This window comes from Vombatus ursinus, unplaced genomic scaffold (assembly GCF_900497805.2).
Source record: "Vombatus ursinus unplaced genomic scaffold, bare-nosed wombat genome assembly UNPS02014874.1, whole genome shotgun sequence".
NCBI classification, from domain to species: Eukaryota; Metazoa; Chordata; class Mammalia; order Diprotodontia; family Vombatidae; genus Vombatus; species Vombatus ursinus.
This window is the reverse complement of record NW_020954652.1, coordinates 15,130,275-15,154,742: the sequence shown is the minus strand read 5'-3', so window position 1 is coordinate 15,154,742 and position 24,468 is coordinate 15,130,275. Positions and strand designations below refer to the sequence as shown.

General features: G+C 38.2%; 1 protein-coding gene across 1 annotated transcript in view; it reads left to right on the top strand.

Moving 5' to 3' along the window:
- OTOGL (otogelin like) overlaps positions 1–24,468 on the top strand; it is a 183,932-nt gene that overhangs the window by 8,144 nt on the left and 151,320 nt on the right. Inside the window, exons 5-10 of the mRNA XM_027842532.1 lie at positions 1,543–1,641; positions 4,092–4,246; positions 8,698–8,819; positions 13,191–13,396; positions 19,932–20,062; positions 21,348–21,454. Of these exons, the coding sequence (XP_027698333.1) occupies positions 1,543–1,641; positions 4,092–4,246; positions 8,698–8,819; positions 13,191–13,396; positions 19,932–20,062; positions 21,348–21,454 (820 nt within the window). The remainder of the gene's footprint in view (positions 1–1,542; positions 1,642–4,091; positions 4,247–8,697; positions 8,820–13,190; positions 13,397–19,931; positions 20,063–21,347; positions 21,455–24,468) is intronic.

Here is a 24,468-nt window from a genome sequence, read left to right as displayed (position 1 = left end):
GGCTGGCTCTCTATCTACTCTTCAAGAAGATCCTGATCACTTATCAGTATTTATGAGCATGGTCATATAAATTAGTTTTTTCCCCTATTAAAATGTGTTTAGACTAGAGGTGTCTATGGGCAGCCTATCGGCAGCATGGGGCTGCAACACTCCTGAGTACAGCCTGAATCAGATTAAAATCTAGTTGGGAAATTACATTAGGAAATTTGATTAAAATGTAATTGGGAAATTCAACAAAATAAATAAAAATACAATCAAACATAGATTATATTACATTTTAAAATGAAGTCAATATGTGGGCCTTGGGAATCCTTCTGTATGGATTAGTGGCCCCTGTGTAGATTTGTTTGACACTGCTCATTTAGACTATTTGGCTCATTATAAAAATAGAAGCATTATAGGATCATAAGGGGATAGAGAGGGAATTCAAGAGGTCATCAAGTCCTTCCCCCTGCCTGTAGAAAGTCTTGTACATAAACCAGGCCAGAAAGATAATTATCTACCCTTTCCTTTAAAATCTCCATTGAAGACTGAACAAGTTGCTTTGGTGATAAGTTCCGGTGGCTAACCATTCTTATATAGCACTCCCTGATGGGTAACTTAAACACTTCCAACTGTAATCAGCACTTATTCCCTCTTGTCCTGTTCTCAATAGATACAGAGGATAGCTTTTAACTGTGACTCATTTACTTTTTTTTTTTTTGAGATCACCCAGCAAGTAGAGGCAAAATTAGGGTTAGAGCTTCTAGTTTCTGGTGTCCTGGAGCTTTGTCCAGTCCCCTGGGGCCATGTTGTTTTTCTTGACATAAAAGAAAAAAATTTCCACACAGGCTGACCAGAGCTTTGGTCTCTGCCTTTAAAGTGTGGGCCTGAGAGAGTGCTTCATTTTTAGCTGTGCATAAAAAAAATATACAAACTTTAAATGAAATATTTAGATTGTGAACATTAAACAAATCATTAACATTATAGTTTTCAGTTTTCAACCCTAGTGATGGATGGCCATGAAATTTTCTGTTCCCAATTACTCATTTTCCTGAATAATATTTTTCAGGAAATGGTGATCAAGGGCATTTTTTGGGGGGGAGAGGGGGAGGAATTTCTAAATGGGATTTTATAACTGATATATTTGATCTCTAGCTGAGAATTCTTCTTAATACTGCATCGAGTTGTGAGGAAGAGTGAATACATGTACAACTCCTGCCAAGCTTTGTCAACGGAATCATCTGCAGCTTGTATATTTCTGGTTCTTGTCAACTGGGATTTGGATTCCTTACATGGGAACTTGACCTTTCAATTGCTTGGAAGAGGTTAACCTTTGCTCCTGAGTTAGTTTGAGCTTTGTAAGCCTCTCTCCCCACTTTGGAGTACACACTGTGAAATGAACTGAGGGACGGTATTGGTTAACTGTTTTAGCCAGAGCCCGTGTTGGAGCTAGGTTCTGTTTGAGTTAACAATGGCTAAGTTTAGCCCAAGCTAAACCTTGATCTATTGTGTTTATATGAAGCGATGCATTCCAGAAGTCAACTCTTTTTTGATTTGCAGGTTCTTGCCCTCATGAATGCCTAAATGGGGCTTTCTGTTCAGCGGCTGGTATGTGTGACTGTCAGATATTTCAGGCCCTTGGGGAAAGGTGCCAGATTGGTAAGTTTCAGAGATATGCAGGGGAATCCAATTTCTTAATTGAGGGGAAATTTATGGGATAGTTTGCTATAGTAGCATTCATCCATAGAGCTACATGGCAATCATAATGTAAATCTACTGGAAACTCTTCAATTCAAGCTGGGTAATTTAAGGTAATTTAAAAACCAATGTAAAAGAAAATAGATATACTTACCTTCCCATTTCCCCATTCTGTTTTCACAAGCTACTCTTCTACTTTAGGCAGAGCCAAGGCATTCAGCCTGGGTTCTCACTAATTGCCTACCTATTTTTTTTTTTTAACAAATAAGACATTATTTAGAGCCAGTGACTGATCATGATCCCATAACATGCTCATTTGTCATTGTTTTGAATGGGGGAGGGGAGGCTGAGATTCTGAGCATGAAAGGAGCATATCATCGCTAAATGAAAAGGCTAAAGTTTGTACAAGGTCAACCTATTTGATTAAAAACAGCAGTATCATAAGCTTACTGGCTCAATCTAATCATTCTATTTTTGTGAGGGGCTTACACTTAGAATGGTTAATAGCTCTGAGACTTATTTTTTATCCTCCTAGTGCAAATCAAAGTGTTGGAATCCTTTTGCTGCTACAAAGGGAAGGTTATAGTGAATGGGCTGGATGAGGAAGAGGAGCAGGGACAGAAAGGTCATCTGGTCTAATTCCCTCCTTTGACAGATGAAGACCTGGGGCTTAGAGAGTCAATCAGTAATCAACCAACATAGGACACTTTTTGTGGTAGCAAAGACCCGGAAATAATATCAGTGCACATTGTGTGACATAAGTGGAATGGAATATTCCTAAGAAACGATAAGAAATTGTAAGAAGTTGTATGACATGATGAAGCTGATGAACACAGATCTCCTGACTCTGGCCAGCTCTCTTCCCATACCACCTGACTGCCTCCTTTCCTTAGTTCCACCCAAGTGAATAGAGGTGATACATAGGAAGGGGTGGAAGATGGGGAATGTGGTGGGAAAAGTGGTGATAAATGTGAGGTGATACAAAAGAGGAAGAGGCAGTACAGATAAAATGTTTCTTTTATTTGAATTTGACTACACTTGATTTTATAGATTTCAAAATTCTATATAAATTTCTTGAATAATACATACTTCTCACGTCAATTTAATTCAAGATATATTTATTAAGCACTGACTAGGTCACAGGGACTGGGCTATGGGAATACAAAGACAAGAATGGAACACCCCTGCTATTAGGAAGCTGGCATTGTTTGCATTTGACTAGGTATTGGAGAAATCTATTATTTCATCGATAATCCTTCATTATTGGGGTTTGCTGCAAGGGCACTTGATTTGGAGTCAAGACCTAGAAGGGAGCCCGAGTTCTACCATCACTCACTGCATGACTCTGGGAAAGTCATTTGACCATACTGAGAATTAATTTTTCTCATGTGTAAAAGGGGAAGAGCATAGGATTATAGATTTAGAGCTGGAAGGAGCCTTAAAGGACTTCAAATCCAAACCTTTCCTTTTATAGAGCAGGAAACAGAGAGTTTAAATGATTTACCCAGGGTCATACTGCTAGTAAGTATCTGAGGTTGAATCTGAACCTGAGTCTTTATGACTCCAAATCTGAGTGGGCCTCTAAATGGCTCCCCTGGCTCTGCTTACTTCACTTTCCATCAGTTCTTATACATCTTCATATGCTTCTTTGTATTTTTCAGATTCATCCTTTTTTGTGTCACATTCACATTCATCATGTGAATGTATCACTTATTATTTAGCCATTCTCCATTGATACCACCTTTCTACTCCTTTACAACATGGAAATACTACCAAATATACACACACACACACACACACACACACACATACATATATATATGTGTATGTATGTATTATATACACACATATGTGTATACCTACATACACATATGTATATAGGTTTATAGAAACATGCATACATTTATATATGTATATTTACTATATATGTATATGTACATGTTTTATGCATAGATGTGTGAATAACGTAATTACTTACATGTATATAAAAGTAAATATGAATATAATATGCATACATATTTGTATAGCATTTACATATTGCTTTAAGGTTTATAAAGCATTTTATAGATAATAGATAAAATTAATTTTTTCACTTTATCCTCATAATAACCCTGGGAGGTAACATCTTTATTATTATCCCATTTTTTTGCAAATGAGGAAACTTAAGGCACATAGAGGGTAAATGACTTTTTCAGGGTCATGCATAAATATCTGAAGCTAGATTGAACCCAGGTCTGGAGATCCTAAAATAGACGTTGCAATATTGATTATGATAATCCAATGATCAGAATTAAGTATGCACCTTTTAAAATGGGAATCTGAATTGGCTCTGCTTCTGAAACATTGCAAAAATATGACCAACTTTTTTTAATCTTGCTAATTATAACCTTATTTTGCTTTGTTTCCTTCAGTACCTAACACAGGTAAGGAGAGAGATGGAATCTGCAAAACATGGGGACAACACCATTTTGAAACATTCGATGGCATCTATTATTACTTCCCAGGAAACTGTTCTTACATTTTGGCAAAGGACTGTGGTGCTCAAGAACCCCGGTACACTGTTTGGGTAGGTAGCCCAGGGATGGAAGTAACTGTGCTTAAAAAGATCTTGATTCATGATGGAAAATATTGGATGATAATAGCATCCCAAATAGCTTCTAAGTGTTGGAGGTAGAGGGATACTGAATGGACTGAATCAACCTTTTAGTCTAGCCTGAGTATAGGACCATGGATGAAAGAAGGGGAATACTTGAGTGGGAATATACTTATCAGGCCACCCAAACGTACTCTGCTGCCACTGATATTTGAAAATCAATATTTGTTAGGTGACATGTCTTTATCCTTAAGCTATATCATTTTAGTATTTTTTTTGAAGTTTGGACAGAGTAGGGTGAATAGATACCTCACTGTTTCTCTCTCCTCACATTTCTTTTTCTTCTTCAGTGATACTTCTTCCTTCTACATATTTTGGGTGTGTGTGTACGGGAGAGTGGGGATCTGGAACAGTCATTTCATTCATGTGGGGAACTCTCAGTGTGGAAACTCATTCCATTGATGCAGATTGGTGACTCCCCTATAAGTTATAGTTTAAAGAGTTGACTGGGGCATGGAGAGGTTAAGTAATCTGCTTTGTTCTCTTTTGGAAAATTGAATTAGCTAATGGTTTTTCTGTTTTATTAATTGTTTTTGAAAAATCAGCTCAGATTTGTTTATCAAATAATCATTTTTTTTTGTTTTTGTTTTTTATCTTTTTTTTTTTTGGCAATTGGGGTTAAGTGACTTGCCCAGGGTCACACAGCTAGTAAGTGTCAAGTGTTTGGTCTGAGGCCTGATTTGAACTCAGGTCCTCCTGACTTCAGGGCCAGCGCTCTATCTACTGAACCACCTAGTTGTCCCCAAGTAAATACTTTTTAATATTCAATTTTGTTTATCTCTTCCTTGATTTTCAGAATTTCAGTTGTGTGTGTTTATTTGGGGGTTATGTGACTTGTCCATGGTCCCCTGGCTAGCATGTGAAGGACAGGACTTGAATAAGCTAAGTCTTCCTGGCCCCAAGGTTGGCTTTCTATCCATCATTCCACATTACCTCTCTTTTCTAAGTTGTGTCTTTTCTTCTCTCTTATAGCATTACTCTCTTTAGATAGAAAGCTCACATCGATGGAAAGAGAGTATATTTCATTCAGCACAGAGATTACTTGTACATGTTGAAGAAGCATCATGAAGCCATGTAGGATTTAAGAGCTGGAGTTTCCCACTGTCTTGATTTGCTGAAACCTTTTTCTTTTTCTCTCATGTCTTTGTTCGGGATGGCTTGAGCCATCTCCTCCTCCCACATGCAACAAGAGATTAATATATGCAGATGGCATAGTTTGGATAGCAGAAACAAAGGAATGATGGCAGAGGAGGGAGACAGAACAGGTGGTCCAATGACAAAGGGATGGAAAAAGTGCTGATAAAAGTAAAGGAGCACAAATATTGAAAGGAGTCAGAGAGGCTTTTTAAAACAACAGCAATAACAACAAAAAAAGGCCATTAAATTCTAGAATCCCAGGAAGGAAATAGGTCATGTTGAAAGTTACTAAATGGAGTGTAATGACTCAACAGGATTACAAATCTGTCTGCATCTGTGCCACAGACAGGGCTGGCTCAAGGAAAAAGAAGTAGGCGGGAAGACTTTGTGTCTAGTGTTCCCATTCTACCTTCCAGGGATTCTTCTACAGACCCTACCTCAGGTGCTCTTTTTCCACTGGCCTGCCCTTTCTCATGCTGGCCCAGATTCCCAGGGCTTAGTGCCACTAGCCCTTCCTCCTTGCCCTTTGTTTTTTACCTGTCTTGCTTGGCTGAGTATAGTAAGTCCTGGTTTTGAAGTCATTTGGAAAATGATCTCTAAGGTCGCTTTCAGCTTTAAATCTGTGATCCTATGTTTCTTCTCATGTTTCTTTTACATCTAAATCCATGATCATATGATACATCAGGTTCCAAAGCTAGATACTTTGCCCAGCACGTCTACAGGTAATAAAAGCTTATTGATTGAATGTTCAATTCTTCACACTCAAATTCAGTTGCCACTTATTAAGCACCAAATAAATGCAGATAATTGTGTTGGGTTTTTTGGAGACAAACACATATAAATCAGATATTCCCATTGCCCTCATGGAGCATACCATCTAGTAATAGGGAAAAGACAAATACATAAAAAAATCATAACTAAACATAGAACAAGATTCATGAATAGAAAAGGCTGTGATGGGTAATGCCAAACCTTGGTGGTATCTTTGACTTTTCTCTTTCTCATGCCTCTCATATCCAACCATTTGCCAAAGTCTTGTCTATTCTATCTTCACAATATTTTTTACATTCCTTCCCTTTTCCTATTCTCATCTCCACTACCTTAGTACAAGCTATTGTTACTGATTCTCTGGTTTATATTTCAGTAGTCATCTAATAGAGCTTTTTTTCTTCCACTCTTTCCCTTCCTTCAATTAAGAACATGCCTGGCATATTCAATGCCAGAATAATCTTCCTTACAAATAAATCTGGTCATGTAACATCGTTTAATTCTTCTCACTATCCACCAAGACCCAAATGACACCATATCCATAAAGCTATCCCTAATCTCCTCTGTTGGCAATCATTTTTCCTCCTTTATATCTCAAACAGCACTTCATTATGCACCTTTATAATGAACTTATTCATGAATTATTGTGTATTATGGTTACTTGTATTGGTTCTTATCCCCATCTAAGACTCTAAGTTCCATGAGAGTAGAGACTGTAGCTTAACTAAATTTTGTCTTCCTTTTTTTCCCTAGCATGATAGTCTGCATATAATTGTTGTTGTTGTTGAGTCTGACTCTTTGTGACCCCATTTGGGGTTTTCTTGGCGAAAGTACTGAAATGATTTGCCATTTCCTTCTCCAGCTCACTTTTACATATGAGGAAACTGAGGCAAACAGGGTTAAGTGACTTACCCAGAGTTACACATCTAGTAAGTGTCTGAGGCTGGATTTGAACTCAGGTACTTCTGACTCCAGGGCCAGGGCTCTATTCAATGTGCCACCTAATTGCCCTGTATATACAACAAGTGATTTATAAATGTTTTATGAATGTTAGGCTCAAGAAAGGATTATATGTATGCATTAATATTAGGATACAAACTCTAGCTCTGTTTCTACTTTTAAGAGATGTTGTTTACATTGGGGATGGTTTTGTTCATGGAATCTCTTTAAGATTCACCAATGGAACTTTTTTTTCTTTAGTGAAGCTGTATATATGCCACTTTCTACACTTTTTTTTGTTTCCAATCTAGACCTGTGATTTCATTAATGTAGTGTAATCTCAGTATGGAAACTCCATTCCCTACACCACATAGATTGGAAACATCTGGAATTCTATTTATTTCTTTTCATACTCTTGCTTTCTTCCTGCCATCCCTCTCCCTTACTTATATTCCCTTCTCTATGTTTATGTGTGTGTGTATATCTTTATATACTCGTATATAGAGTGTCTCACAAGTCTTAATGAGATTTTAAACTATTAAAACGTAAGGCTGAACTAGGACTTCTGGGAACACCCAGTATAATCAAAATTACCTCTACTGGGGAAAATCAGTACCCACCCTGCAACTTCTAGTCTCAGACTCAGAGAGCTGCCTGGGTCACTGAAGGGTCAAATGACTTGCGCAGAATCATACACCTGGTAGAAGTCAAAGGCAGAACTTGAACCCAGGTCTTTCTGGCTCTAGCTCTTACTCTTAATGCATTATGCCAGGGGTGGGGAACCTCTGACCTCAAGGCCACATGTGGTCCTCTGGGTTCTTGGGTACAGCCTTTTGACTGAGTCCAAGTTTTACGGAACAAATCCTTTTATTAAGGGGATTTGTTCTGTGAAGTTTAGATTCAGTCATAGGGCTGCACTTGAGGACCTAGAGGGCCACATGTGGCCTTGAGGCTGAAGGTTCCCCACCCCTGTACTATGCCATCCAGACTTCCAAATATCTTTAGCTTTGCTCCATTTGAAGCATATTTCATGATTCTCTAACAGGTGACATCAAGTTACAAACATATTGTCTGGAGCTCAGTAGCACTACTTGCTTCTAGTACATGATATGGGGCTTTGGAATTTTAAAACCTTACATGGGTAGTTTCAGGTCTTGAAAAGAAAAAGGTACTATATAAATGTAAGACTAAACAACACTGAAGCCAACCCAATAAGGCTGGAGTCACATATCTCTATCTATCTAATGTATATATGTGTATATGTTGTAGCAAATCAGTTCTCTTTACTGTTTTCTAAGCTAAAGATAACATCTCCCTAAATTCTCCCTGATATTTCAGTTAAAGAAAGCATTTTCTCTTCTGTTCTAAACTTTCCATTGGTAAAGTAAGCGATCCCTAAGTGTAGTTATATAACATTTGTAAAGTGCCAGGAAGTGATGGGACTATGGAAATGCAACACTGGTAAACTTATTTTTTTTTCCTTGGCTCCCATCAACTGTGTTTATTTTTCTCCCCTCCAGGTTCATAATAGTCCTAAGTGCCCTGGTTCCATGTACTACTGCCATCGGTCAGTTAGCTTGTTCTTTTCAAGCCAAGAAGAAATTCTCATTTCTGGTCATGAAGTAAAAAAAGATGGAATCAGGTATGATCTGATAGTTGCTCAAATGAAATTTGCAATCTAATTTCGAAGCAGCTCAGAGTGGAAATGAGTTTTGGGGAATAAGAAGGTAGCATTTCCTCATCTAAAATAAACCTAAGAATTTACCTAGTGAGGAACTTACAGTAATTTCACAGAGGCCATTAGGATGTAAATTCCTTTAATTCAGGGACCCTTTCACTTTCATGTCTGTATCCTCAGCACCTAGAAAGTGATGGACAAATAATCAATGCTTTTTAGTCATCCACTAAGGCATGCTACCTCTCATTTTTTTTTTACAAAGCACTCTCCTTACAATCATTCCATGAAGAAGATGGTATCAGTGTTAATCTTCCCATTTTAGGGATGAGAAAAATAAGACAAAGAATCAACAACTTGCCCAGAATGAATCAGAGTCAGAATTTGAATTCAGGTCTTCTGGCTCCTAGTTCAGCTCCCTTTTACCATACCTGATGCGTCTTGGGTTTTGGGGTGGAAGGAGTATAGCTGGAGACATGTGTAATACAATTATTTCTATTTTTGTTATCATCTTATCAAATGATTTTGTTTTGAAAAAAAAAACTCCCCCAAAATGTGCTTTACTTCCCTGGGTCATATTTTCCATATTGTGAGATGAGGAACTTGGCCTCACAGGTCTCCGAGATTCTGTACAGCTGAAAATAAATTCTGTAATTCGAATGCTAGCATTAACTTGTTAGAATATTGAGACCAGATGGCATAGGACACTCAGCAAATGAATTGGAAAAGATTTGTATTCGACCACATGCTTTTCTGTGAAGTACTCAATGTTATTCAGTACAACAAGCATGTATTAAGATTCTCCATGTGTAAGGCAGTATTAATACACAGGAGTGAAAAAAATTCTTCCCCAACAAAGTGCTGGGTATCATACTGTGATCCTGGGAGTGTTTACCGTTCCCGAATTTCCTAGGCCCCTTCTTTGTGCATGTGTGTGAGGGGAAATGCTATGTTTGATGGGTTTGGATCAAGTACTCAAGTGTTCTGTGATTCTTTATCAGTGATCCATACTGCTAGAATGTAGCTGTATCCAGTTAACCGCACATGTTATTTTTCTTTGTAAGACACAGATGATTTTAGGTAATAAAGGTGGATCATTCCTCAATAACTACTACTAATAAAATCATGTCATAGAATTAAGAGGCAGAGTGTCATAGTAGCATCATGGGTAAATATCCAGCTTCAGAATCAGGAAGAGCTGGGTTAAAGTCCAACCTCTGCCATATACTGCCTTGTGACACCGAGCATGGTGCCCCAGGTACTATAAATTGCAGAGAAAAATACCCAACCACAGTGGGGAAGGAAGTTCTTCACCACAAGCTTCCTACAGCAATAAAATCATAGTTCCATTAAAAAAATATCACGGTATGGCAGGATTTGAGGATTGACCTAGGCTAAGTGGGGTAGTTACCTTTCCCTCTCCTTGCTCTTACTTCATTTGCCTTATATTCCTTCTTATCCTGGGTTCAAAGGTAATAGAGGGGAAATATTCTGATTCTTCCATATTAATTACTAAAATTGCAGCATTTCTCTCAATAATTAATGAGCTCTGAGGCCCTACCTTAATGTACCAGATTTATAAAATATATGTTGGAGATGCCTCTTTCCCCAAAGCTCTTTGCTCATTTCTCTATATCAAATCTCTTGATTTCCTATGTTTAATTAAATAATATCAGTAAATATCAATTTATTTAAATAAATATTAAGGCTACTATCTATACTCTTTATTGATAGTACAACAGACAACAAAGTGAAGACATAAATAATTGTTTGCAATCTTTGATCTATGGGAGATATTAAAGCCAAGTCACCCTCAAAAATCATTACAACTGTTGGCTTCTCTTTATACCTGAAATGTAGCTCTGTTCTTCAGCTTTCCCAGGCTTGCAGCCAACATCTTTTAAGAATTCTTTTTATAAATACTTCTTCACAAGATAAAGATTTTAAACAGTTCTCTTAGGAAAGTACACTTCATCTTCTTTTTCTCTGTACTTCATTTAATCTTTTTAAGCCATGACAGATAATCTTTTAGAATGTCAGTTAAAACTCTCAGTCTCCTCACAGACTCATTGTCCAAGATTCCATTGCCTCTCAATGATATGGTAACTATCTCTAGCCTCTATGGGTGAGGCTGTTACAATAGGATTATGGATTTAGCTCTGTCAGGGTTCATAGAGATGGTCTGATCCAGCCCCCTCATCTTATGGGTAAGGAAGGAGAGGTTAGAGAGGATAAAGTACTTGTTCAAGGTAGGTATCTGAGGGGGGTTCAAACCCCTGTATCCTGGGCCAGTCCTGATGATGTGCCTCATTAAAGCTAAGTATCACTAGTGGTTTTTTTTAAAGGATGCTAGTGAACCAGTTATGAAGATCATATCATGGATGAGTGCAGCTCCTCCTGTCTTCCTTATTCCCCAAATGAAAACAAACTGTCCCTTGTGGCAATAACCTGCATAGAATTAGGGTCATAGGTTCTCTCTCCCCATTCCTTCCAATTAGTTGCCATGACCTTACCCCACCAATCAGAATTTGGCCTTGTTTATAATCCCATGTCTATACTGACTTGCCATCTTTGTTCTGCTTTATGGCCTACAAACCTGGTTTAATTACATACCACTTGGGGTGTCAGGGGGCCTATAGTGACACCCACCACACCAGATCTCCTCCATCTCTAGGGCACTTTCTGCTTAAAGTGTTAATTTCCAGGAGGGCATGTCAATTGACTGCCCTATTATTCTACTTATCATCTTGGTGACTTCCTGAACCATGACTCCCTTTGCTGGCCACCACTCTCCTATAATATATTGTCTCTATCATTTGAACATAAGCTTGTCGAAAATAGGCATATCTCACTTTTGAATATGCATCCTCAATGATTACCACCATGCTTGGCACATAAAAAGTGCATAAATAACGTCTTTCATTTATTTTTTCATTCATTCACTCATTGATTGATTTGCACATTCATTCATTCCCTCATTCATTCAATTATTTATTCATTTTAATTCATTCACTACACCATATTGCTTCTCATTTTTAATAGAGCACTTTCCTCACTATCACCTTATGAGGAAGGTGGCAAAAGTTATATTATCCCTATTTTAGAGATGAGGAAAATGAGATGTAGACTCAATGACTTGCCCAGAGACACATAGCTACAAAAGAGTCAGTCAGGATTTGAACCCAGGTCTCTGAATTCATTGTTCTTTTAATACACCTTGCTGACTTAGGGAGGGGAAAAGGACAGCTTGAGACATGTACTACCATTGTTATATCTATTATTATTTCAGCAAATATTGCTCAAAGTGGCAGGTGTATGATGAGTAAATGAAAAGGCAATACATTTCTTTTTCTAATAGTTTGTGGGAATAGAGAGGGTGGGTCAGGGATTTTGCAGGGATTAGATTAAAAAGGATTTGGTGAACAATAGGGACACTTCCTTCTCTCAGAACTCTAAAATCCAAAGATAATGTAAAGTTTTCAAATGAGAGACTGGGTAAATGGTAATGCCTTTGACTGAGATAATGAAATCAGAAGAAAGAATGGGCTTTATTGGGAAATATTTCAAGTTTAGTTTTGGTCGTGTTGAATTTGAAGAGCCAGTGGGACATTCAGATAGATACATCCTGTAGACAATTGGATATGTAGGCAGGATCCAAGCATGACTATCATGTCCAGTTTCTGTGACTTTGCTCACTGCTGTACACCATGCCAGATTGGACTCATTCTGCATTCCCCTCCATTCTTGCCTCTTGAAATCTTTCCCTTCCTTCAAGGCTCAACTCTTCTTTATGCTAGGTATCTTGGTTTTCCCTCTTCTTCCTATATCACTTTTATCCTTTTCCCCTAAAGCTAGAAGGGCTATTATTGTTGTTATTTTCAGCAGTTTGTACCTTCCCCATGGTAGAAACTTAATAAATGTTGGTTCTATTGGTTGAATTGGTCTGGAATGAAATTGATCTCTCATTTGAATTGATCACATTCTGCTTTGTATTATAGCTATTTGTGTAGATATCTCAATCCTCATCATTAGATTGTAAATTCCTTGAAGACTACTATATATTATTTCATCTTTGTATCTCTAAAGCCTAGAACTTTGCCTTGCACATAGTATGCCCTTTTAGTACATAATATATGCATGTTGATAGATTAACTCATGGTTGAATTAAATTGAACTAAATTACTGATTGGGTGTTTAGTAACTAGGTCTATTAGTATTGATGTAGAAAATTTCTTATCATTTGAAGAACCATGTAATCCTAGAAGACTTTTCCCCCAAGGTCATTATCACTGACTTTATGTCAGAGCTCTTAGGAATACTTTTGTTCTGTTTTTCCAGGTTGACATTGCCACAGTCAATTGGGCATATTTACATTGAGAGGCTCGCTGACTACATTCTGGTGAAAACAAACTTTGGCTTTTCAATGGCTTGGGATGGCATATCTGGCATTTACATTAAGTTGTCTGAGGACCACAAAGGAAAAACCAGTGGTTTGTGTGGGAATTATAACAGCATTCAGTCTGACGACTTGCAAATACAGCATGGTAAGTAAAATGCCTAGAACAACCAAAATACACTGGGGACTTGAAGTAGGTAGCATTTGAGCTGAGTCTTGAAGGAAGCCAGAAAAGCCAGGAGGTGACGGTAAATAGGAGAGCGTTATAGTCATGGCGGACAGCCAGTGAAAAGGCAGAATTGGGGGATTGAGTGTTGTCTGTTAAGAACAAGAAGGTCTGGGTCACTGGTTCGTAGAGTACATAGAGGGGAGTAAAGTGTCAGAAGACTGGAGAAAGGTAGGAAGGGGCCCAGTCATGAGAAGCTAAACAAGCAATTTCTTACTTGATCCTGGAATTTATAGGGAGCCATTGAAGTTTATTGAATGGTGGGGGAGGGGGTTGACATGACAAGACCTTACTTCAGGAAGATCAAGGTTGTGAGTCTGGGAGACAGAGAGGATGGTGGTTCCCTTAACTTTGACATGCAGTAAATGCTGGTTGTTGTTGATGATGGTGGTGTGGAGTGTTAGAATGTCTTCTTTTCCCTGTCCAAGTTGTTGATCTCAGACTATTAGAAATAGCAGCTGCCAGTCACTTTTCCTGTATTATTATTTTAAGTGATGCTCCAGTAGGACAGTACTTTCTTTCATGTAAGACTTGAGAAACAGTAAATACTTCACATTTGACTAAATACAAATGTAAATTTGGAACACCTTTGGGGCATATCTGCCTATTTAGGGGAGAGATATTTTGTAGCCAGTCCCAGTAAGGCTATCTTAAATGATTGCAAATTGGTAGTTTTTTTTGGCAAGGTAGGGTGACCTGCAGAGGAATACAAAGAAAATAGCACAATAATTTGGAAGGGTTTATTTCCAGGCATTGATTATCTATTTGGTTATCTATTCACTTTCATCTGTGAAATACTTGTATTATTTAGAGAATGATGTTCCTTTAAACTCCAGCAGATCATATCAATTCCCAATATATTGGAAATGGTTATTTCCAAAAGTCCTACTTTCACATTTTAAGGTGATGAACAGAAAAATGAACAATTTAAATTTTACCTTTCATAATAGCTGGTAGGTTGGGAAAGGGGGTAAAATTAACCTGAAATCATACCATTTTACCTAGGTGGACCGTTGAATGTGACAATTACTTTGATGATTTCCTAAAAACAGGGTCTGTTTTTACTGTAGACACCAACATGTAGTGGTCAAAGAATGAAAGAACTGCTGGGGACTATACAGTTGTATGTCCACACAAATAAATGTATAAATGAAGGTGAAAGGTATTTGTTTATGTCTTTAATAAGGAGAGCAAGGCTGGTCCAAGGCAGGTCAACAGAAGTAGCTGAAAGGCTTATGGGTATCTAGCTAGGCCCCAGCCATTTTGTCATGCTTCATGCCTAACATTCTCAAAATTATATTTATTTCTTTAGGTTAAAAAAAACTGCTATTGCCAGAAGTATTCTGTCAAAATGCAAACATTCCACCTTAAATGGAAAACATTTCCATATCATTAACATAGTGAAGTTGATTTGTTAAGTCCCTAGAAGTGAAGGTCCTGATGACATGGGTCACAGCTAGGTTTTGTGGAGGCAAAGGAAAGGTTTGTGCCGCATTCGGCTTCCTACAGGATTTCTTCTGCGAAATCTCTCGGCCAGAGCAAGATCAAGTTCAGATCAGAGGTATGCCAAAAGTCATAAAACTCATCAAAACAGGAGCAATGAGGCTGTTTCTCATTGGAGAATTCCCCCTTGGAATCTCAGTCCATGGACCAAGCATGGTAGGAATGCTTATAATCCCTGCTACCCAGAACTCTAAGGATGCTGGGTTGCTGAGTTAAGGAGCTCCGAGAGGTAAAAGGCTAAAGCCAGTTAGGTGTCCACACCATGCATGACACCAATATTGTGAGTTCTTGAGGAGGGATACCAGGCTGCCTAAGGAGGTGAGGTCTGTGTCAGAATTAGAATAGGTCAAAGTTTTTCTGCTGATTAGCAGAGGAATTGGGCCACTGAGTGGCCCCTGCATTTTCAGCCTGGGTGAAATGGGGAAACCTAGTCTTAAAAAAATCTTAGAGAATCTTTCTTTGAGTACTTGACATCTTCTCTCCCAACTCTACAGAGCATGCCATACATACTTTGCTAGGCTTTTCTCTCCTCTTCTAATACAGCTTTTAAGATGGAATCTCATCACCTCCCTTTCACCAATTCTTTGCACACCAGCCCTTCCAGGTTGGTGAGAATGCTATTCAACTCAAACCAATAAACATTTTTCAGGTGGGCCACGAGGTGCAAAAGAGGATGCTAAGGATTGGGAATATAAAGACATAAAAATGGAATATTCCCTGCCCTCAAAGAGCTTACTATACAACATATACACCAACATGGAAATATGAAGTAATTTCTGAAGAGATAACAATAGCAAAAAAACTAAGGGAATTAGGAAAAGTTTCATAAAAGGTAGTGGTACCTGAGCTAAAGCCTTGGAGGAGACTAAGAATTTTGACAGGTGGATGTGAGGAGGCAGTATAATTCACTCATGAGGATAGAGCAGGAGAGTCGATGCCCATTTTGGGGCACAATATAGGTGAGTTTGGTTAGAATCATGAATGCATGGAGCAATATGAATTAAATCTAGAAATGTGTGTGTGTGTGTGGGGGGGAGCAGATGGATTTTGAAGGACATTAACTGCCAAGCTTCTCTTGTTTTGGTCAAGAGAGAGGTTGAGCAGATGCCTCCATAATTGAAGCCTCCCACCATACCTCTGTGACAAGCTCGTGATTTTTTTTCTTGAATTCTAATCCATTTCTTCTTTCCATCCAAGTGGTCTGTAGTATACCCTTATGACAATACAGCTTTCATTTATTGATCACCAAATGTTCTCTAGTGTACTTTGGTTCCTGGATTTCCACATATTATCATTATCTTCTTAATAAAAAAATTCTATTCTTGCCCTCCCTTTCCAAACCCTTCCCCCTCTCCCCCATCTGTCTTCTTTCTTTTGAACAAGATTTGAAGCTTTGGAGAACCACATTCCAGGCATGAGGCTTATCCCACTAAATCTCAGTGATATTTGTGAAGTCAAGCTTACCTCCCTATGTTATGGTGCTTGTTATCTGTGTAAGCATTTGTAAATAGACATCTGAAGCTATGTGTTTGATTGCTAGATCCTTTCTTGTATTTTGTCTCCTATGAACTTTCTGGATCTCTCCTGCTGTTCAGTCAGGTCGTGCTCGGGATGGATCTCTGAGCCTGGAGTCAGGAAGACCTCAGTTCAAATGTGGCCTCAGATACTTATGAGCTGTGTGACCCTGGGGAAGTCACTTAAATCTTGGTTGACTCAGGAGAGCAGCTACCTCTCAGGGGTGTTATGAGGATCAAATGAAATAATTTATAAAGTGCTATAGTACCTGGCACATAGTAGGTGCTACATAAATGCTTATGTCCCCTTTGCCCTTCTCTTCTTACATTGTTGCTAAACTCTGTGTTATCTTATTTAGTGGGTGAATAAGTAACCAGGGGATACTTACAGGCTAGGACTCCCTGTTAAATGCATAGAGAATTTTCTCCCTCAGTCTTCCTTTTCAGTTTAAAGCCATTTTGATGTAACAAGTAAATATATTCTCATCTTCTTGGTAGTACTTCATTTCTGACCAGCACCCTATGGTTCCTATGTTTTAAACTGTGGTCCAGGAATACAAACCCATTCATCTCTTCATTTCCCAAGGGATCAAGGCAGAAGGCCGTTGTTGGCTTTAAAAAAAAGTACCCCGATCTTGTCCAGAGAGCAGGGGATGGGAGCCAGAATAGGAACTACGTAAGCCTGGTGGAGGGAAGAATTATGACGGTGACGCTAACAAACCCTGATTGTGTGGAGCTTAAGGTGTTACTCAGGGAGGGAGGACACCTACAGACTGGATACTACAGTGGGACATTTGGCACAATATGAGGATCCTAGATTACTAGGATTCAAAACAGATAAGAGAAAATGCAATGAGAGAGGCAAGATGGTTTCCTAAAAGGAAAGTAGGAGGACACGGAAGACTATTTTATTTCTGACTGTCTCAGAAACTAAGGAAATGAAAATGATTGGTGTAGTAACTTCTAGCAACCTCATAGGTTACCTAGGTAAGGTGTCTCTTTAAAATCTCCCTTCCCTCAATCCACCAGTGGTCTTACGCAAGGAGATGTTTAGGTGTTAGGTTTAGTACTTTTTGTTATAAGAGGATTTGTATTCTTTCTAAACGCAGTCTATATTTTTCTAATATAAATAATTTTTAGAGGGCAACTAAGCAGCTTGATTAAATGCGGTTGGGAATGTAGTTTCTCATCTGGGATTTTAAAAATTGTATTTTTCTGCTTGTGTGTATCTTATGCTCCAGGGGCTGCGTCACAAAGAAATTAGGCTTTTCACTGTGTGTGTCCAGGAAGATTTACATTTTTTGCCAAGTGGAAATTGAATGTACCCTCTCCATAATTCATGCCTTCTGAGACTGAGGGCTGCATGCAAAATGATCCCCAAGGCCCCTTTTGGCTCTAAAATTTTCTGATCTGTGATCTGTGTCCCACAGCAGGAATTTACATTTTGGATTTCAAAGCAGCCAAGCTAATATTTATCAAGTTCAAGATGAGTAAAAAAACCCCCAGCTTTTTGGGTTCTTTTAATTAGTTACAGTGAGAATTAGTGAAAAATATGTCATTTATATCCTGGAGTTAGAACTCTGGGATCTGAACTTCAGCATTCTTTAGTTGTATTGAACTTCTGTGGAACAAATCAGGCTTAGAATACATGGATTGCTAAGAAAGAACTCTTTTTTGATTTTACATAATTATACATTTTTTGTAGTAACAGGTGTTTTTTAATGTTTTTAATGTTTTTTAATGGAGCGTGATGCACAGTAAGACTTCACATTAGCATCATAGAGTTATGAGAGGCAGGATGATATAGTTCACAGAGACCTGACCTCAAACCTGGGAAGATCTGGGTTCAGGTCCTGCCTCTAACACATCTGCTGAGTGATGTAGGGTAAGTCATTTATCTTCTCTGTGCTCTGAGAAATGCCAAAGGAGGTACTAACCTTCCTTGTTAGAGGGAATTTCCTATACCAGTGAAATCTCAAGGTGATTCCCCATCCTTCTCCACAGAATTAATGCAACTTAAAAGGGGAAGGAGGAAGGGAACAAGCATTATTGAGCACCCACTATGTGCCAGGCACTGTGCTAAGTACTTTCCTAATATCTCCTTTGATCCTCACAACTATCCTGGAGGGGAGGTGCTGTTATTATCCCCATTTTACAGATGAGGAACTTGAGGCACTCAGAGATTAAGTGCCTTTCCCAGAGTCACAGAGCTAGTGTGTGTTTGATGTCAGATTTGAACTCAGGTCTTTCCAACTCTAGGTCCCATGTCCTATCCACTGTGCCAAAAAGGCAAAAGCGTTGCCTCCACAAGAAACCCTGGAACTATGCTTTTTAAGAGGCATGTGGTTCAGACACATATACTTAGAGCTGGAAGGGACCTCAGAGGTCATTCTGTCTAACTTTTTCATTTCATAGATGAGGAAACTGAGTCCAAAGTCTCCCAGCTAATAAATCTCAAAGGTGGAATTTAAACAAGTCTTCTGACTCCAGTCACTGTTCCTTCCCATGGTTCCCATGGTGATTTCAATGTCTTCAACTTTTGAGATTATCTCCAATTTATCATGTATATATTTTATTTATACATAGTTACTTGAATGTTGCCTCCTCCATTAGATTGTGAGTTCCTTTAAGGCAGGGAGTGTTTTTGCCTTTCTTGTATCCCCAGAGCTTAACTCAGTGCCTGGCATGCAATAGATGCTTAATAATTGCTTTTTGACTTGACTTGAAGCTGTATTTTTTCATTGGCTAGACCTGAGAAAGAAGTGCTCCAGAAATGGTTGGAGAAAAACAAGGTTAAGGGATTCAGTATTCCTTCAGGTTTCCTTGCTGCAGTTCCTGAGTACCTATAGAGGAGGCTAAGATTTTGCCATGACTTTCAGGCCATGATTGCCATTATAGGGTGGGATTGGTAGCCTTTGTTTTTAATCTTCAAGTTTCTGGACTAGGTATACCAGGAAGTCCTCTTTAGTTAGCTGGCTGGTTGTGTGTGTGTGTGTGTGTGTGTGTGTGTGTGTGTGAGAGAGACAGAGACAGAGACAGAGAGATAGAGAGAGACAGAGATAGAGAGACAAAGAAAGAGACAGAGATAGGGTGGGGTAAGGTTTGGACAAGTCTGTAACACTATCAATTGTAGAGAAGGTATTGACCTACCTTGGTGAAATGAGTTTCTTCACAGGGGAGTTCCCTAAGCCAATTAAGTTTCATCCCCATCTCCTAACAGTATGAAAATTTAAGCTCTTTGAGAGTAGAGATTGCTTCTTTCTTCACATTTGTATTTCCAACATCTAGAACAATATCTGGCACATAGTAGGCACTTAATACTTCTTGATTGATTGAATATAAAATTATTTTTAATCAGGAAATTTTCATTTTACTTTTTTACGTTAAGAGAAAAGCATCTGTATTCATGGAAAATGATGCTATTAAATGTTGTTTTGCAGTAAATGAAGTTACAGAAGACGTCGCCAAGTTTGCCAATAGCTGGTCTGTCCAAACGGCAGAGGCTGCCACATGTATAGCTACTGCATCAGATTTTCCAAGCCCATGCTCTGTAGGAATACATCCTTTTGAGGTAAGTTGCCTTTTTATCAATTTTGACAATAGTGTTATGTTGTCATCAAAATATAGGCAGTTTTAGTGAAAACAAAATGTCGCATTTCATTTAAATATTTAATTCCCCCCAAAATTCTAGAACATGATATTCTTAAGCCTTTATATCAAATTTTGCCAGTAAGTTTTAGCCCACAGGCATCACTCATTGTGACCTGAAGGTTACGTTGACTTCTCAAAGCTTAGTCCATGGGGATATAAGACCTAGCAGGTCCTACCAAATTGAGGGAAAAACCCTTTTAAAGTGTGGGGTTAGTGAAAGATCTGAAGACCAGACTAGTGGAGATTTTGAGTCAAAAGTTCAGTGCTTTGTACCTAGTAAGCACTTGAATGTTCATTCATTCAATTCTAAGATCTAGATTTGAATCTTGGGTCTGCCACTTACTAGACTGAACCCATAATAATAATAGTTAGCATGTTTATAGTGTTTTAAGGTTTTCATGGGGCTTTCCATGTATCATCTCATTTGATCTTTACAACAGCCCTGTGAAATAGGTGCTATTATTTTCCCCATTTTGTAGATGAAGAAACTGAGATTTAGTGACTTATTGAAGCTCACACAGCTGCTAGAAGTCTGAGGTAGCACTCAGACTCAGGTCTTCCTGATTCCAAGCCAACACTGCATCACCTGTGCAATCTAGCTGCCTCATGGTGATGTCTACTAAAGCATGGAAGGGGTTGGGGAGGGGCTGGGATCTCTTTAGTGGAGGGGAGATGCACATCAATGGAATTAGAGATCCTTGAAATCTATTGCAGTTTGAATGAAATGACTTTCACGAGAGCTCTGTTCATTAAGAAATCAGTGGGTTTTTTTTTTTTAAGTAAGATTTTGAGAGAGACATGGCTTAGGGGGTAGAGAGTGAACCTTGGAGTCAGAGAGATCTGGGTTCAAGTTCCACCTTGTGGCCAAATCACTTAAACCCTCAGTGTCCTGGGAGACTCTCTAAGGTTATAAACTGCGGTGCAGGGCCAATTCACGTGAGTGTAGGCAGTTCTGCCCCTTGTATTTCTCTATGTAGATGAAATCACAAATCTAGTTTAAAAAATTAATGATATAGATTATTTCTGGGGAGGAACCTACCTTATAAATCCTGGGCCTTGTTTTCTTTTTTTTTTCTGGAAAAAATGGATAAAATAGAAGGTACATTTTCTTAAGTGGAATCTCTTTTGAGACACATAATATGAAAGACAGTGAGGACACCTGAGAAGAACAGCCCTCTCACTAACCGCGCTCTTCTTCTGGGCAGGTGATCTTCTTCAAGTGTCAGATCCTGCTGCAGTTTCCTTTCCTCAGCTGTCATGAGTATATTGATCCGTATTCCTATATTGCAAGCTGTATCAATGATCTTTGCAAGTAAGTGTGGTGGGATTTCAGAAACCACTGGTATCAAGACTCAGTTTTCTTTAGTCAATGAAGGAGAAATGTTCTTTAATAGCCGATTCATTCTCTAGCCTCTGTCAAGAAAAGAAGGAGGAAAGCTGTGACAAGAAAGATATGACAGTATCAGGTAGAATGATGCCTTTGGGGTGACTGTGAGGGGCAGGTCACTCTCACAGGGCTATTGGATGAAGGAGCCACTACTTCTGTTTGTCTTGAGGCTCCACGTTGGGGCCCTTGCTTCTAGAGCTGTTCTTGTACTCAGTACAAAATCCTTTTATGAAGGGGATTTGTTCTGTGGGTTTTGGATTCAGTCAGAGGGCTGCACTTGAGGACCTAGAGGGCCACATGTGACCTTGAGGCCACAGGTTTCCCACCCCTGTTAGGATTATGTTATGTGAGTAGAATCCAGTAATGTCAGGGATGGTAAATGTGACAACTGATTCACTCAAGAGAGATGCAAAGTTTGAATAACACATAATATATAGCTTATAGTTCAGTAGGGGGATAAGGTATACATACCAATAAGTATAATACATACTATTACATTGTACATTTTTAGAGAATATAGAACAAAGAATTTGCTTCAAGAAAGAGATGGTGTTTTATTTAGGCAATTAAGAATAAGTAGGATTGCATCAAGTAAAGAAGGGGAGTGAGGACTTTGCAGATGGGTGGCATGGTGGATACTCTGGAGTTGGAGTCAGGAATACCTGAATTCAAACCCCGTTTCAGACATTCACTATATCGACAAGTCACCTAACCTCTCTCAGCCTCAGTTTCCTCATATGTAAAATGGGAATAATAATAGCATCTACCTCACCAGGTTGTTGTGAGGATCAAATGAAATAATATTTGTACAGTACTGTTCAAAATTCTGGAGTGTCCCTTCCTCAATCCCCCACAAATTGCCTACTGATTAAAGTTCAAAATCCTTACCCTATCACTCCAGGCCTTTGATAATCTTACCAGTCTTATCTTCCTGACGTTATCTCATTCTACTCCCTTCTACATACGTGATTTTCCGGTCAAACTTGCTTCTTCATTGTCCCCTACACATGAGCTTTGCCTTTCCTATCTACATGTATTTGCTCATATTATTCTCAGTTTTGGGGATCTTCTCCACCGCCCTGTGCATTGAGTTCCTCTGAAAGTCAACTCAAATGTCACATAGTCCATAAATCTCCCCCACAATCTTCTCCGCTGGTAATGAACTTTTCCACTTTGGACTCTTTGCACCCCTCTAAAATGCTTAATCATCTATTATTTACACACAGTATCTTACATATATGTATATCATCACAAAAGCCAAGACCGTCTGATCTAAAACTTGTATCTTCCCCAGCCTCTAGCACAGTGCTCTTCACACAGTAGGCTCTTAATAATTGTTGAATTTTATATTAAATTTTGATTAACATTATTTTTTTCTTTATAAGATGCCAATTCATGAAACTCTTGTTTCCAAATCATTCAATCTATAAGCAAAGACATTTTCTTCATTATCCATCTCAGATAGAATTGTCTAACTTCTCTTTGTTTAAGCTTCATTATTAAACTAGCATCTATAAAAAGAGAGCAAGATCACTTTCTAGGTTGGATCAGTGAGTTAGTATTTAGTGGATTAATGACTTATATTATCATGAGTTGATGTTAGGAATCAGTATGAATATTTCCAGGATAATAATAGCTGTCTGGGTTCCTGGGATCTCATCAATTCAAACTTAAATTGTCTAAAGAGGCCGGTTTTTTTTTTTGGTTTTTTTTTTTTTGGGACTTAGTCTCAGTTTATTAGATTTTCTAAGGCCTCTCAATTTGTCTGCCAAGTCATCATTTCTAATGAAACTCAGTTGATTGGACTAGTTAAACTACAGTCTCTGGTTACAATAATTCTGAATCCCATGCTGTTTGAGATGGTGACTTGACAATATATAGATTGAAGGTGTTGAAGCCCGGGAATACATACAACATCCTTAATGTCATTCATCTGTTTGTCCCTATTCTGTTTTATGTGCTTCATCTTTTGTGATGAAAGACAAATATATTTTACAATACCAGTTTTTATAGATTTTTTGTTAGATTAATGCTTCAGGAATTAGCAGATAATTTCACTCTAAGAGAGACATTATGATATAGTGGATGGACAGCTGGTCTTGGAACCAAGGTCTATATTCAAATCCTGTTGTTGGCACATACCAGCTGTGTGACCTCTGGAAAAAAAAAAACAAAAAAAAAACTTGTCCTGTCCTTGATCCTGTTCAATTCTTTAAGACTAGGTGGCAGATACTACTGCTAATATGCAATAGAGGAGGATTCTTCTCACTGGGAGGTTCTTACCTCAGTGAAATTACAGGTCCAGACCAAAATAAAAGTTAATAATATCTTTAGTAATTTATAACTTCCAAAACTCAAGATTATATTTGAAATCGCATCTTTTAAAATTTGAGAATGCTTTGGAAGCTTTACAAAGTTTATATCACTAAGAATCAAATCATATCATAGTGAATTTTAAAGGATTATCTGAATTGTTTAATTTTGTGATACTAATGATTGCTCTAATACATGGAACCTCATGGGGGTGAAAGTGGAGCTTGTAAATATTTTCTATTTATAAATATTTTGTTGAAATGGAACTTAGCCTGTTGCACTGAAACCTAAGAAAATCACAACAGGTGCTGATTGTAAAAATAAAAGGCTAGGGACACATATGTTATTAGAATGGATACCTCTTCCAACAGAAATGAGTTCATAACCCCCCAAAACGGTTTAGACTTCAGAGGTTCGTAACTTTTTTTGTGTCTTTGTCTGATTAAGTGTGTCAATCTGGTAAAATATTTTGACCCCTTTTGAGAATAATGCTTTTAAATGCATAAAGTAAAATATAAAGAATTACAAAAGAAGGCACTGATATCAAAATACAGTTATCAAAATATTAACAAAAAATAAATAATCTCACTTCAGGTTAAGAGCCCCTAGTCTAGATTGTAGAAAGA